This window comes from Halyomorpha halys, unplaced genomic scaffold (genome assembly GCF_000696795.3).
Source record: "Halyomorpha halys isolate HHAL.00 unplaced genomic scaffold, Hhal_1.1 Scaffold873.1, whole genome shotgun sequence".
NCBI classification, from domain to species: Eukaryota; Metazoa; Arthropoda; class Insecta; order Hemiptera; family Pentatomidae; genus Halyomorpha; species Halyomorpha halys.
The window spans coordinates 454,569-467,809 of record NW_027114633.1 but is presented as its reverse complement, the minus strand read 5'-3'; the positions used below and the strand labels follow the sequence as shown (position 1 = coordinate 467,809).

Genomic DNA, 13,241 nt, shown 5'->3' with positions numbered 1-13,241 from the left:
AAAAAAAACTCTTAAAATATATACAAACAAACGAATAGACAAGCTGAACATAATCAACCTATCTGTATGGAAAATAAATAAATAAAATAACATAATGATAAAATAATATATACATTAAGTTTAGAAACTAGTGGATTTGGGTGGATAGGGAGTTTATAATGAAAGGATTGATATTCGGTTCGGGCTAAATCGGTTACCTATGGAACATGGACTATGGGTGATTCTATTTGTGACAAAGTAGAGAGCATTAAGGATTTTACGAAGGATTTTGGATTGGGTATAAGAGGAATTCGAAGGTTTAGTGGGACCTCAAACCTCATTACGTACGTCCAGATTAAAAAAAAAAGTACTAAGCCAAGTTTTTTCCGTTCTCTCAATAAAACTTGGGCAAAATGTACATGAGTACTGACTAGCTAGGCAATATTACTTCACGTGTACTCATTTTCACTACGAGTACAATATTCATACTCAAAACTTGATAAGATGTATAAAAGTAAAGTAATCTGTAGTTAGGAAAACATTAAGTTAGATCAAGCATCCCGTAAACCATAAAAAAATGCTGAGAAAAAGTAAATTGTATTTTAATACCAAAAGAATTGATAAAAAAAAATTCCCTAAATTTTTAATTACATTGTATTTAGAACAGGAAGCAATTGATTAACAGTTAACTCACAAATTTTAAGTTTGATATAATGAGTTACATAAATAATTATTATTTTTGAATACGTTGATACCTGATTACACTTTGTACTCAGCACTCAAATACCCGGAATCGAAAAAGTAATCAGGTACAACTCTCGACGCATAACAACTGAAGGTAATCAAAGGACTTATTCTCTGGAGCGAAGGCAATGCATGAAATAGCAGGACCAAAACACACATTGTGTTGAAATCACGTATCCAAAGCAATCAGGCATACATTATTAACTTCCTCAAGACTGAATTCTTCATGGTAGGCTAGTTGAAAGGCTTCTGGCCGTGATCAGCCACTCCTATATCCCCAACGGCGTGTATTAAATAACAATTTCATCACTGCTTACTCAATAATGAATATTTCAATATTTTTTTATTCTATTTACGTACATATAATTATAATCCTGATTTTCAAACAGGTCATAAGGGAAGGTCTGTAAGAAACAATAGAAAATAAAGAATTTCAATTACAGAGCTGCATAGTATGCCTAAAAGCGTGTTTAGAATACAGCTTATTTCTAATTTTTTATATTAAACATCTAAATAGTTATGACATCAAAACCAGTGAAATTGAATTCTGACCTCAATAGTTTGCATATAGAATTTAATGAAATGATTTAAAACTAAAACAAAGAATCTTTGTATTTTCTCTCACTATGTATTTATTCATCAAAGAGTATATTCAGATTTATGGGGATTTTCATTTTGATATTTAGATTACTATGGATTTTCTGCTAAAATGGAAGCTACCATAGGTAATTACATTACTATTTTTAAAAAATTGATTATTTGAAGGTTAAAGTGTATTATAAACCTAAATTGCTGTTATATGATTGAATATCTTGTGGTTGTTATATTTCCGTCCTACATACATTTCCCAATATTTAATACAATAATTCATGATTGCTCATCTAACTGAGAGTTACAGGCATCGAAAATATTTGGATAAATTCAACGAGTGCGCAAAAGGTAAAGACTATGAAAATCCACACTTGTGGATTAAAGTTTTCCCTTCCATCCACTATTAATACCTGATAGAGAAATTATAAGAAATGTAATTTTGACAGTGGATTCTTGAGTGAAGAAGCACAGGAAGCGTTAAATTGAAAATGTAAATACATCAGGCAACATCGGATCCGGAAAATATCGATACTTCACATTTGCTAGGTTATCCTTCATCACTTATTTTTATTATCCGGTTCAGTAATCACGCTTGCAATTAATGTCAAAATGAGCAATTAATGAGCTCTGTCTTCCCAAGTACTGACACTCTTTCGCAGTCCGTTGCTTTCAGAGATTTAAAATAATCACTTTATCATTTTAAAATTTCTACGATCATGAACTTTATTTATTCATACGTACAAAGATGGCGGGCCAAAGAGCCGGTTAACACCTTGGATATCTCACAGTCATCAATTATCAAAACGTATCCTGTCCAACTAGATCTTCCTAGTCTAGTATAAACACATCGATGTCATTGTACAATACTATTTATTCTTATGTTACTCTGAAGATACAGACCAAATGTTGTTCTGAACAGTTTTATTGCAAAACTTAGATGCAGGGTTTCGTAGGCAGTGAAGGCCTAAGTCTCTGACACATCCGTATGAACTGGGCAGATCAAGGTCTTATAAAAATTGTTCTTAGTCCTATTTGAGTGCTACCTACCAAAGTATTTGGCCAGTACCTTAGGTTAGCTTCGGTGATTGATCCTCTTACTGATTTTATGAACAATGTTGCTTTATGCGTTCACTTTCGAACTCTTATAAAAAATACCTCTTGTATTGTACATCTACTTCGGACTTTAGTGTCCAACTTCATACAATCCAACAGCTGCACTTCTCTCTCCCTAATTTGAAATACGATTTTGGCTTAATTTTTAGCCATTCCAAGTATTTTTTTTGTTTCCCCTTCTAGGAGAAGTGATGCTTCTCTGAAGGCACGTTCAGCAGCAGTAGTGCCGAAGTCTAATAACTGAACCATGCAATTAAACCACGTGGCCCGAGTTCATATAATTGGAAGATTCTGAGAGGTCAAAGTCAATGCAAACGACGATGTTTACGTCGGACGGTTCAGCTTATTAGATATTCATGCCGTCTAATGCCTAGTAGAGTTCCCGATCAGGTCACATTGTCATATACAAATTCATGAACCACAAAAAAGATGGTATGAAACCATTTAATGCCTCTTTGTTTTCATGAGGATCATTCTCAATGAGAAAATTTAGTCGTAGATGATCTAACCCTCCTTAACTCATATTGGTCCTTGTCCATCTTCCAGTCAGCATAGAGGACGAGCCATTCAAAAATGACTTTTGATAGTACCATGCAAGAAAAATAATAACTCTATAGTTTTCTCTTTTCTTTGCATACTGTCAGGACGGGTTTGTGAAACTCCTCCATCTTCGTGTCATAAACTGCTGTATATTTCCATCTACTTCCTAGAATGTAAGTGTTCTGCGACTCGACATCGTCCTTACGTTTATTATTCTGTTGTTTTCTTCCTAGGATGATTTTTTTTTTATTCCTCTTACGCTCTTCTTGTACGACAAGTGAATAAACATATTTTCAATTTCGTATACTCAGATTCCAGAATGTACTAATAGTACAGTTCAGCGATGGGACCAGCACATATGCAGTGTTTACTTATTTACATTTGACATTTTCCTTTAAATCTTATATTATAACTTCAATAATAAGTAAAAATGGATAAAAAACCATACTTTAAATTCTCTCGAATAAAAATAAATTCACGATTCGGGCCACTGTGAGACTGCGGGAAATTTTTATATTATAGGGCTGTAAGTTATAAGATTAAGAAAGATCTGGATTGATTGATACAGTCTGTAAATCTTGAAGATAGGATGGCTTCAGGGCAGGATCCCTTACACGTAATGTGATGTAACAAAAAAGATAGTCTGGCCATCATTTATTTATATAATGTTACTTTAGCAGCAAACTATTCGTATCAGGAATTTAAACATTTAGGTTGTGTTGCGTGATTACATCTATTCCTTAAATTTTCGATGATTATTGTTTTCCAGGAACATATGAACGTCGAAAGTAAAAAAAAAAAACACTGATTTTTCTGAACCGTTTTATGTTTTGAAGTAAGTTTGCGAACACACGATCTTCTATGCTTATTGCTATGTTTTATTTTTTTAGGTTTAATACAATTTCATCTTTACTAAAACATCTAGAATTAGTTATATTTCATACGTTTTGAATATCTTATTCAAAATATGCTTAATATAATTTGAATCTACCTCTGCTTAAACAATTAGAATTTAGTTAATATATATAAATTTGTTTGTGTTTTGTGTGTGTTGATTGAAGTGATATTTTACCTCACTTATCAAATAAAATCCAAAAGTGCTAAATATTACCACGAACAGAACAGAAAAATTGGAAACTCAACAATGAGAAATGAATATTATGAAAAATATAGGAAAAAGTTTATTAACATCAAAAGAAAATGTATATTTCTTATATATAAAAGCTTACAGTTTATTTCATAAACCTAAATCAAGAATTATTTACAATTTATAAATAACTCTTCGGAAATATAGGATTATTAGAAGTTTTAAATTGCGTACTAATTAATACATTGTGTTGATATGTTTGAACAAAAAATATTTAAAGTCAATTTAAGTGCAGTTATAAAGCAGAAAATAATTCTAAAGAATTATTATGAAAAAATCATCTTAATTAGCAGTGAACTTAATTCTATTAAGATCCTAACAACCAAGAATCTTATGACAATTATAAAAATTTTATTTGATATAATTTAATGTTTACATTTACGTTTATATTTTATTTCTTAAATTTTAAGATTTATTTTCTTTATACCAGAAATTATATTCCTTGGACTCATATTTCTTAAATAAATAACTAATATTGTTAACACACACAATTTTGATCCAAATATACTCTCAACATTTATTTTCAGAAAATCTCCAACGTTTGACCTGAGGGCTGAAACCTTGGACAGTTTCTATATTTCAATCAAAATTGTGTGTGTTAAAATAAAATAAATTCAATCATTATAATAAGTCATTAATCTAAATAACTAATGTTTTCTCTAATATTCAAGTATTTATGAAATAAATCTAAATAATTAATCTACAATTTTATTTTTTCATTCATATATATAAACTATGAAATAATAAAAACTATTATTTTAGGAAGGAATACAAACGAGGCCAGTTCAACAACTAAGCAGAAGTAGCTAATGCAATGGGACCCAGGGTTCTGGATGGCACCAATAACAAAAAAATGCTTAGCTTGTAAAATTTTTAGATTCTGCCAAATATTGTAAATGCTTACCAAAATAATTTGGAAGAAAGGTTCGGCAGCAAATTCATCCACTCTCCTGTACTTAATCATTAATATAAAACTAATATGGCTAAAAAACGAAAATTACAGGCCTCTTGAACTGAAATTTTATAAATTTATAATGGAAATTAATTAGAGTTGTTGTTCTCAAATTCAGAAATAGTCTTACAAATTTACGTCTATTTAATAATTACTAACAGCAGTAGAAGATATTCTTTTTCAACTTCAAATCATGTAATTAGCGAGTTAAGGCACATGATGGATAAAATCAGCTTAATGAATATGGAATGTAATTTAATTGAGAAATTGATGTCTGGTGTAATTTCTAAATTTGATCACAGTAAATTGAGAAAAGTTTTCTGGTAAAAGTTGTGTTTTTTCTTTAATCGACAAAATCTTGATCCTTCAGGTAACATTTGCTACTAGCACCATAGGGGTTATGAAATGTGTTTCATACAAAACCACTCCTATGATGACCGATACTGTGCAAAAATCTGTTAATTTTTGGTAACAATACTAAAAAAATACGTTGTGAAATATAATATTTAATTAAAAAAATTGATATAACCTCAGAAGTAATGAAATTGTTGTGAATTTTTGTAAATAAAACTATTTAAAAAAAAAAAAAAAAAAAAAAAAAAAAAAGAGGATGATACACAGAACTCGTTCAATGAGGTTATATTTTCCCTCACTACATTTTTTTTTGTTTCAGTAACAGCATTAAAACTATGTAAACAAATGGTGGTAGGAGGGATAAAAAAGTTAGGACTCTAAAAAGGTAGTTCTTTCAAACCAACCCAATTCACAAACAAAGTTTCAACTATCTAACTCAATATGTAATGTTTTTTTTTTGTTTTTTTAATAGCCATCTACAAGGAAAATATATAACTTATTTTAGGTAAGAATAACTATTTTATTTTGACATCACACGCCAGTTTATATAGAAGAGTACAGTAATTTACAAAATAAAAAGGGAACATAAAATATTTAACAAGATAACATTGGTATCTAACAACAGAAGCATATACATCTGTACAGTAATTAGAATATCACAGATTTTGCTAAGAATACAATTCACATACATTAGACATAGCGCATATATCCATATACATGCAGTTGCAAGTATATAGTGATATGCACACATACATACATTTTTATTTATGCAAAAATGGAATGATATAAATACATTTGGACAATCGTAGACAGGTTATCAGACAGAATCATGCACTAATCATTCATTTCAGTTTTGGTATACAATTAACAAAACTAGATTCTAGTTACCACAAAGTACCATACATTCGGGCTATATCAAACAATTAAAATGTGGTAACATTGAAGTTTTGAAAATTAGTTACACTGTCATTACAGATAGATGTAACTATATTGCTTATACACTTTTAAAATACGAACAAGATGTAACAGGTAACTTATGATCATTCCTTCAAAATTCTATTATTTTTTTATATATATATACAAAAAAAAAACCTTCAAAAATTAGTAAGATATAAGTTGATCATAAGTTCATTTAACATGTCATAGCATAGTTTGGACTGGTCCTGCCAACTAATTCCACCTCTAGATGCTATTTATTTCATTACAAGGTTCTTTCTTTCTTAAACCTTCAATGATAATATTTCCTAACAAATTGAATACATAATTGTGGCCCCACCTATTACTAGTCATAAAGAGATATATTAACCAATTGAGACTGATCTATATAAATACAACTTTATGAGTAACAATAGATATTTGAAACACCAGGGTCTATATTATTACAATATATGAGATAGAGAATGTTCATCATGAGTTAATTGGTACTCCAACTGGAGCAATTTCTCATAATAAACATTCAAAGAATAGAAAGACATCATGAGATTATACAGGTGAACTGTACTATTTAAGACTATAAAGGCTAATCAACTAACAGTCTTAGTGTAGATAAGGCTAACTAAGGAACACTGTTGATTCTATAGTCTACCTAGATAGTGACTCAATTTCATACTCACTTTGATAAAAAGAAAAAAAAATGCATATAAATATCAATATTTTAGTAGAATATTTATAATTTACGGATTGTCAAAAATAACAAATTTTAAAAGAAAATTTTGAATATTAATTTTCATACAAATATTACAAAAGATTTTTATGATTTCTAATGAACCATGTACAGAATGCATGTTATCAATGAAATGCAGAGAAAAGACAATTCCCTTTATTCTTAAAAGATAAAATGTGATATTCTTAGAAAACACTCATGCCAGTGTAATAAAGAGTACCTAGAATATATATAAAAAGGACCCTGCATTTTTTTATTATCATGTTTTCACTATGTATGTAGACTATGAAAATTGACTTTTACCATTTTCTTTTACTTTTTTTTTTTTTTTACAACAGTGTCGAAGGCAGAAAAATAGAAGCTACACAGATTGTCTTCTAGGTTAATGTAAGCAATATGGTAGTTGTAACAATTTGCAAAAATTATTTGACCTTATTGTTTGAGTTAATAAAGGGATATATTTGAGAATTTCATATCATACATTACCTAATAATATTTAGAAAGAAATTATTACAAATTGTTACAACATATTTGGGCCTAAGGTGAACACAACACTCAACTATCAGTTTGTATTATTCTAATTTCTATCTAGGATATTTAAATTTAATAATAACTTTGTACATTGTAGAAAAAAAGTTACAAAATATATCTTTCCTATTACATTTTTGTTTCTATTTTGTTTATGTGTGTAAAAAATAAGGAAACAGAAGAGAAAGAAATATACATAATTGAGTTGTACACTTAACAGTCAAAGCTTAGTCTATCATAAATAAATTATTATGTACAAACTGGTTCTAACAATAGTATTTTTTAACAGAGCAGTTTTAGTTCCATATCTTTTAAAAATTAGCTAAAAAGAAAATATAATGAAATTAAAAATTCAACTAATGAAGGGAATTAATTACAGAAGTCAAGAAATATTTATTTGAGAATTCAAAGTAAAAGAGTGATTGAAAATATTTATTTATCAATAAATATAAGTTTCAAACTTGGTACATCACCAAGTGGTTTATTATTATTCTGTTGCAAAAAAGAAAAGTTATATATGAACAATGCACTCAATTTTTGCCAATTGTTTAGAATTTAGGATTAAAAGTTAAAATTTTAATTATCTCAATAACTTAATAAACATAAATTGATGATTTTTCATCAATTATAATTTATTATTTACTTTGATCAAATTTACTTTTTCTTTAATAATGTAACTATCACATACAGAGATCAGTTGATAAATGGGAGTGAATGGGTACAAGATTCATCAATGTAACACAAACTATTGCTTAGAAATTAATTTTAAAATTTATTTCCAACAAAAGTGATTCTTTTTTATATAAATAACAAATTTGTAGCAAGACAAAAACTGAGAGAATCAAAATGAGATTATCATAATAATTAACAATGAAAAATAATTTATAATTTAATAATGAATAAAAGAGAGTCAAAATCGAAATCATTATCAAAGTTTTTATTCTTTGTTTCTATTCTGTACCCAAACAATCTTTCAATTTTAATTATACAAAAATACTGTCCAACATTTCTTATTTACTTAATTTAATATTTTTTGTAATTTATTCCTGTATGCACCTATGTCTACTAGCTGAATACAAAATTGATCAATTATGTATTACATATGAACATGTAAAAATAAATTGAAAGCCAATAAGTTTATTTCATAATTATTACATTCTTATTTAAATATATTTTCAATCCTTAACGATTTTTAAATTTATTATAATTCCATAGTTGAACAATTTTTTTTTTCATTTTAATTAAAAGACAAATCAGAATGCAGTGGTCAATAGTAAGTTGAAGTTTGAACCCTGTTTTATTTCCTAATTGATAAAAGGTACGCATCAATCACCATTAATCGATGGTACCTGTTGCTAAAACTAATTTATTTGTAAAGGGTCTGTGAAGGATTTATCATTCAAGAATATTTTGCATGAAAAAAGATTTTAGAAAAGTGTTGAAAATAGTTGAGAATAATAATAGAAAAAAAAACTACAACATAATACTGTCTCAACTAAAGGATAATAATTTTCACATATTTTAAAATATGATTTATTATTCCCCTTCACTTAATACACATTTAGCTCACATCATGTTCTTAGCAAGACGAAACACTAGTCAAAAAATACATCTACATACATCTCTTTTGAGTCCAGCTCATAAATAACGTACAATATACAAATATTTCAATTTTCTTCCTAAAAATAGTAGCTAAAACTAGACCTTTAACTTTCACAAAGCAAAAATAATTTGATACATAGACTGAAGAAAAACAAAAGCATATACCAAATGAAATAAATAACCTCTTCAATACTGATATATACTCACAATTTAATTGACAGAGTTTGCTTTGTTACTTTACAGAATTATAAGCAAGTTTAAAATACTAAAGGATTTCTTATTTTTTTTTTTTTTATATAAAAATAATTTTCTGAAATAAAGGTCAATGATAAAATTTTCATGCACTCAGTCACAAAAAAAAAGAAGAAAGAAAGAAAGAAATCTGACTCAGTTTAAACACAAATTCGAGTATAATCGAAATAAATTAATAAAACTTTTCACGTTGAAGCTAGAAGCCTTATAGACATCGGTTTATCATTGCTTTGATTAGTTTTATTAGTTGAAATTAATATTAAATGAGTTTTATATGATTTTATAGTTTTGCAACTGCAACATTATTTTCAATTTCACTCAGCTCAACAGAAATGTTTAGTTAGGAGAAATGGACATACACAATGGGACAATGCTGGAGAATAAAAATTTAGGCCGCAGTTCAATAGAAAGGAGATTTTAATAATAAAAAAAATGGTATACCATGTAGTGATTGGAAGAAAAAAAAAAAAAGGAATCAGAAAGAATTGCATTACCTAACTTTCTGGCCTATATTTTCAGTTGATTTCTCACTTAAATCCTTCAACATCAGTTTATATCAATAAAATCTATGAATTACTTTATTATTATTTATAAATGTATTAACTAAGGTGACACTTACAACAGTGACTTGTTTTACTAACGGACACGGTCAAATCCAACTGTTAAATTTATAACAGATTATAGGAAATTAAATCAAAGGCCTTTGTACATTTGAGCCTAAAACTGTTTTATTCCTTATCAGTATTAGGAAGGAAACATTCCCATAACAGAGACTTCTTACATTTGCATTAAAATTTTTTATTTATTAGATTTTGAAAATTTTATTTTAATATTATATTTTTTTTCTTTTTTCTATTAAATCCACAGAATGCTACATTAGGCCAACACTTTCTCCTTGAAAACTGCCTCCGATCATTAGAAAGCTTATAGTGTCGGTGAAGAACTGATTTAAGCTAATCTATATTAGAGTCTGTGGATGAAAAAAATGAAAGAAATCCCTGATGGAGTCACAGAACAGTTTTTTTTTAATGGGACCACTAACACTACGATACACTCTGGTTATGTACGATGACTTGGTCTATAGTAATTTCTGCTTCCCGTTCATAAGGGTTCCCAGATGAAGGCTGGGATTCCTGAGAATGTTTCTCATCACCGATTCCTGAATCCATTCTCGTATCACATAGCCGTATTCTAACTCGTTGTCCACCAGGACTAACCTGCATTTAAATTAATATATAAAGATTATTATTATCAGAATATGTAAAACAGCAAATAGTTTTAAACTATATATCAGTGTTTAATAAATAAACAATCCAAACTGGCAGAATACCTATGGAAAATTTACAATATTATGTTCTTTACACTTTGAAAATCTAACTTCAAACTAACAGCAGAAAATTTGGCCACCTTTTATCATATTTTTCTGGTTTCAATTCAAATAATAATTAGAGAGGGTCCAAAGTGTCAGTGTTTACCCACCCCTTAAAATTAAAAAATACTTTTAATTATTCATATCTGTAAACTTAAATTCAATGAACTATATTTATACAATGCCATAAATAACATAATATAGAATAAATTATACTATACATCTGTCAATAATGATTTGTTGAGTAATAAACAAATTGAGTACTTTTAACTCAATATAAATATTCTAAAACAAAGCAACTCCACAATGTTACCATCATCAGATACATTTTTTGTGGGCTTTACCTTTCCCAAGTGAAACAATCCAGACCATTTCACGAAACTGAAATGTTCATTTGGCTCAAAGTAATTATACCTTTTATTCTTCAATCAATAGAATTCGAAGGAAAACAATTTGATTCATTATAGATTAGGTGTATCGGAAAGTTCTACCCGTTTTTAGAATAAAACAAAATGATAAGTTTTATATACCTTGAATCAAATTTATTGAATAATATAATTGTCATCACTATTTATGACTTTTGCCAATATGGCAGTAACTTGTATGTCCCATTTTTAAAATATTCCTTATTCCAATAGGAAAAAAATTGAACCACTACTTCTAATATCTTCTTAGTTTTTTAATTGTTTGTCCTGTAAACAATTTCTTAAGGACAGAAAAAAATGATAATCGGAGGGTCCTAGGTTCAGGAAGTATGGCACCCATCTCAGATATTTCCACACCAATCCTAGTTTTCAAATATGGCTCAAAATTGTTTAATGAGTTGAAACAAGCCTTTCTACAATCCCCAATGTAAAAAGGATACTGCTCTAACCTGATGCTGACAGTAGTCAGAAAGGCCAAAATCACTTATTTAAAATTTTTTGAACCATATTTTGCAAGATCTATCAGAAACTGTACACTCATTAAAAACTTTTAATAAATTTCTTTCTTTTCTTTGCTTTTGTAGCATTTCTTTCTTGTTGAAATTTGTCCAAAATACAGTAGCATAAAAGAACTTCATCAGCAGCCATGGGTACACAATCGTGTCCCACTTAATACTAACATGAATCCTATTTGTTTTGGTTCATTCGTTAGGTCAGGTATGGATTCAGAGATAAAAAGAGAAAGCCAAATATGTGTCAAATGTATACCCGCACACCTATTGAAACTTACAGAACTTACAACAATACAATGAACATAACTTACTGGTACATCAAATATTTAAAAATAAATAAATTATAAATTGATTTTTAATTGTTGTGCAATTAATTTTTCACAAATATTTTAAATTGAATATTTACGCTTATTATGTAATTAACTGTTTTAAAAGTTTACATCAATTAATATTATACATTTATGTTTCTTAAATTACTAAGTTTTTATGTATGTTTTAAATTAATTTCATGGATGTTTTATGCACTTTTTAATTTACATTCATGTAGGTTTTAAATTACTTTGATGAATATTCAAATTATTTTAATGCTTTAAAGTTCTTTTTGTCCTTAATTGACTTGATTATTTTAATTTATGTGTGTGTTCAATTTTGATTTACATTAAGTTACTTTTTTTAAATGTATTTTTTTTTGTCTCAGTTTTGCAATATCTTTTTAGAACTTGTTTGTTGTATTTGATGTATAATCTGAGATTATATTAGAATTTTTGTCCTGTTGCTATTATAAATAAATAAGGTTCACTATACCAAAAATAAAAAGATTTAAATGTGGATTAGATTAACCAACCTGTAACTTTTCTTGCCTTGTATCAATAAGTTCTATTTCTTGTTGGGTAGATTGGGTTGTTTCAGAGTATGGAGGAGGAACTAAGATAACTCCAGGTGATTCTGGAGAAATACCTGCATCAGACTCTGAAACCAACCTTGAGTGACTAGGGATTTCGACAGGACTTTCATCATCATCAATGCATTCTTGTTTAGTAACTCTCAGCTGAAATAAAACCTAAACATTAATACATAATAAAGTTTGTAATATTTCAAGATTAACTAATTTTTGTAGATATTAAGAATAATGATAAAGAATATGAAGTTCTAAATGAAAATTTTTAAAATTATTGAAAAAGTGAGAAATTATTAATTACTCTTTCTCTATCATGGTGGGTAGTATATACTGAAGTATAGCCAACAGCTGGATAAGCTGGTGGAATCACTGGAGGAATCAGAGGCCCTTGTAATGTCTGTCTTCTTTGAGAGTTCTTTGCTAGAGCATTTTCTCTGACATCTCGCCAGGAGTTTGAAGAGCCTCTTCTTTTAGAATCTGAATTAAGATCTCATGTAAATATTAATTTTGACAGTAATAATTAAATTTTGTGGTATTATGAAATATGTTTATAAAACCATTGAAATTTATTT

General features: G+C 28.3%; 1 protein-coding gene across 9 annotated transcripts in view; it reads right to left on the bottom strand.

Moving 5' to 3' along the window:
* Nucleotides 1–5,688: 5,688 nt before the first annotated feature.
* Nucleotides 5,689–13,241, bottom strand: part of Ca-alpha1T (Ca[2+]-channel protein alpha[[1]] subunit T) — a 208,485-nt gene continuing 200,932 nt past the window's right edge. For all 9 annotated transcript variants that reach the window (XM_067051774.1, XM_067051770.1, XM_067051775.1 and 6 more), the window contains 3 exons: nucleotides 12,971–13,146; nucleotides 12,616–12,819; nucleotides 5,689–10,682 (listed from right to left, as the gene is read on the bottom strand). In XM_067051774.1, coding sequence (XP_066907875.1) covers nucleotides 10,509–10,682; nucleotides 12,616–12,819; nucleotides 12,971–13,146 — 554 coding nt within the window. In that variant the 3' untranslated portion in view covers nucleotides 5,689–10,508. The remainder of the gene's footprint in view (nucleotides 10,683–12,615; nucleotides 12,820–12,970; nucleotides 13,147–13,241) is intronic.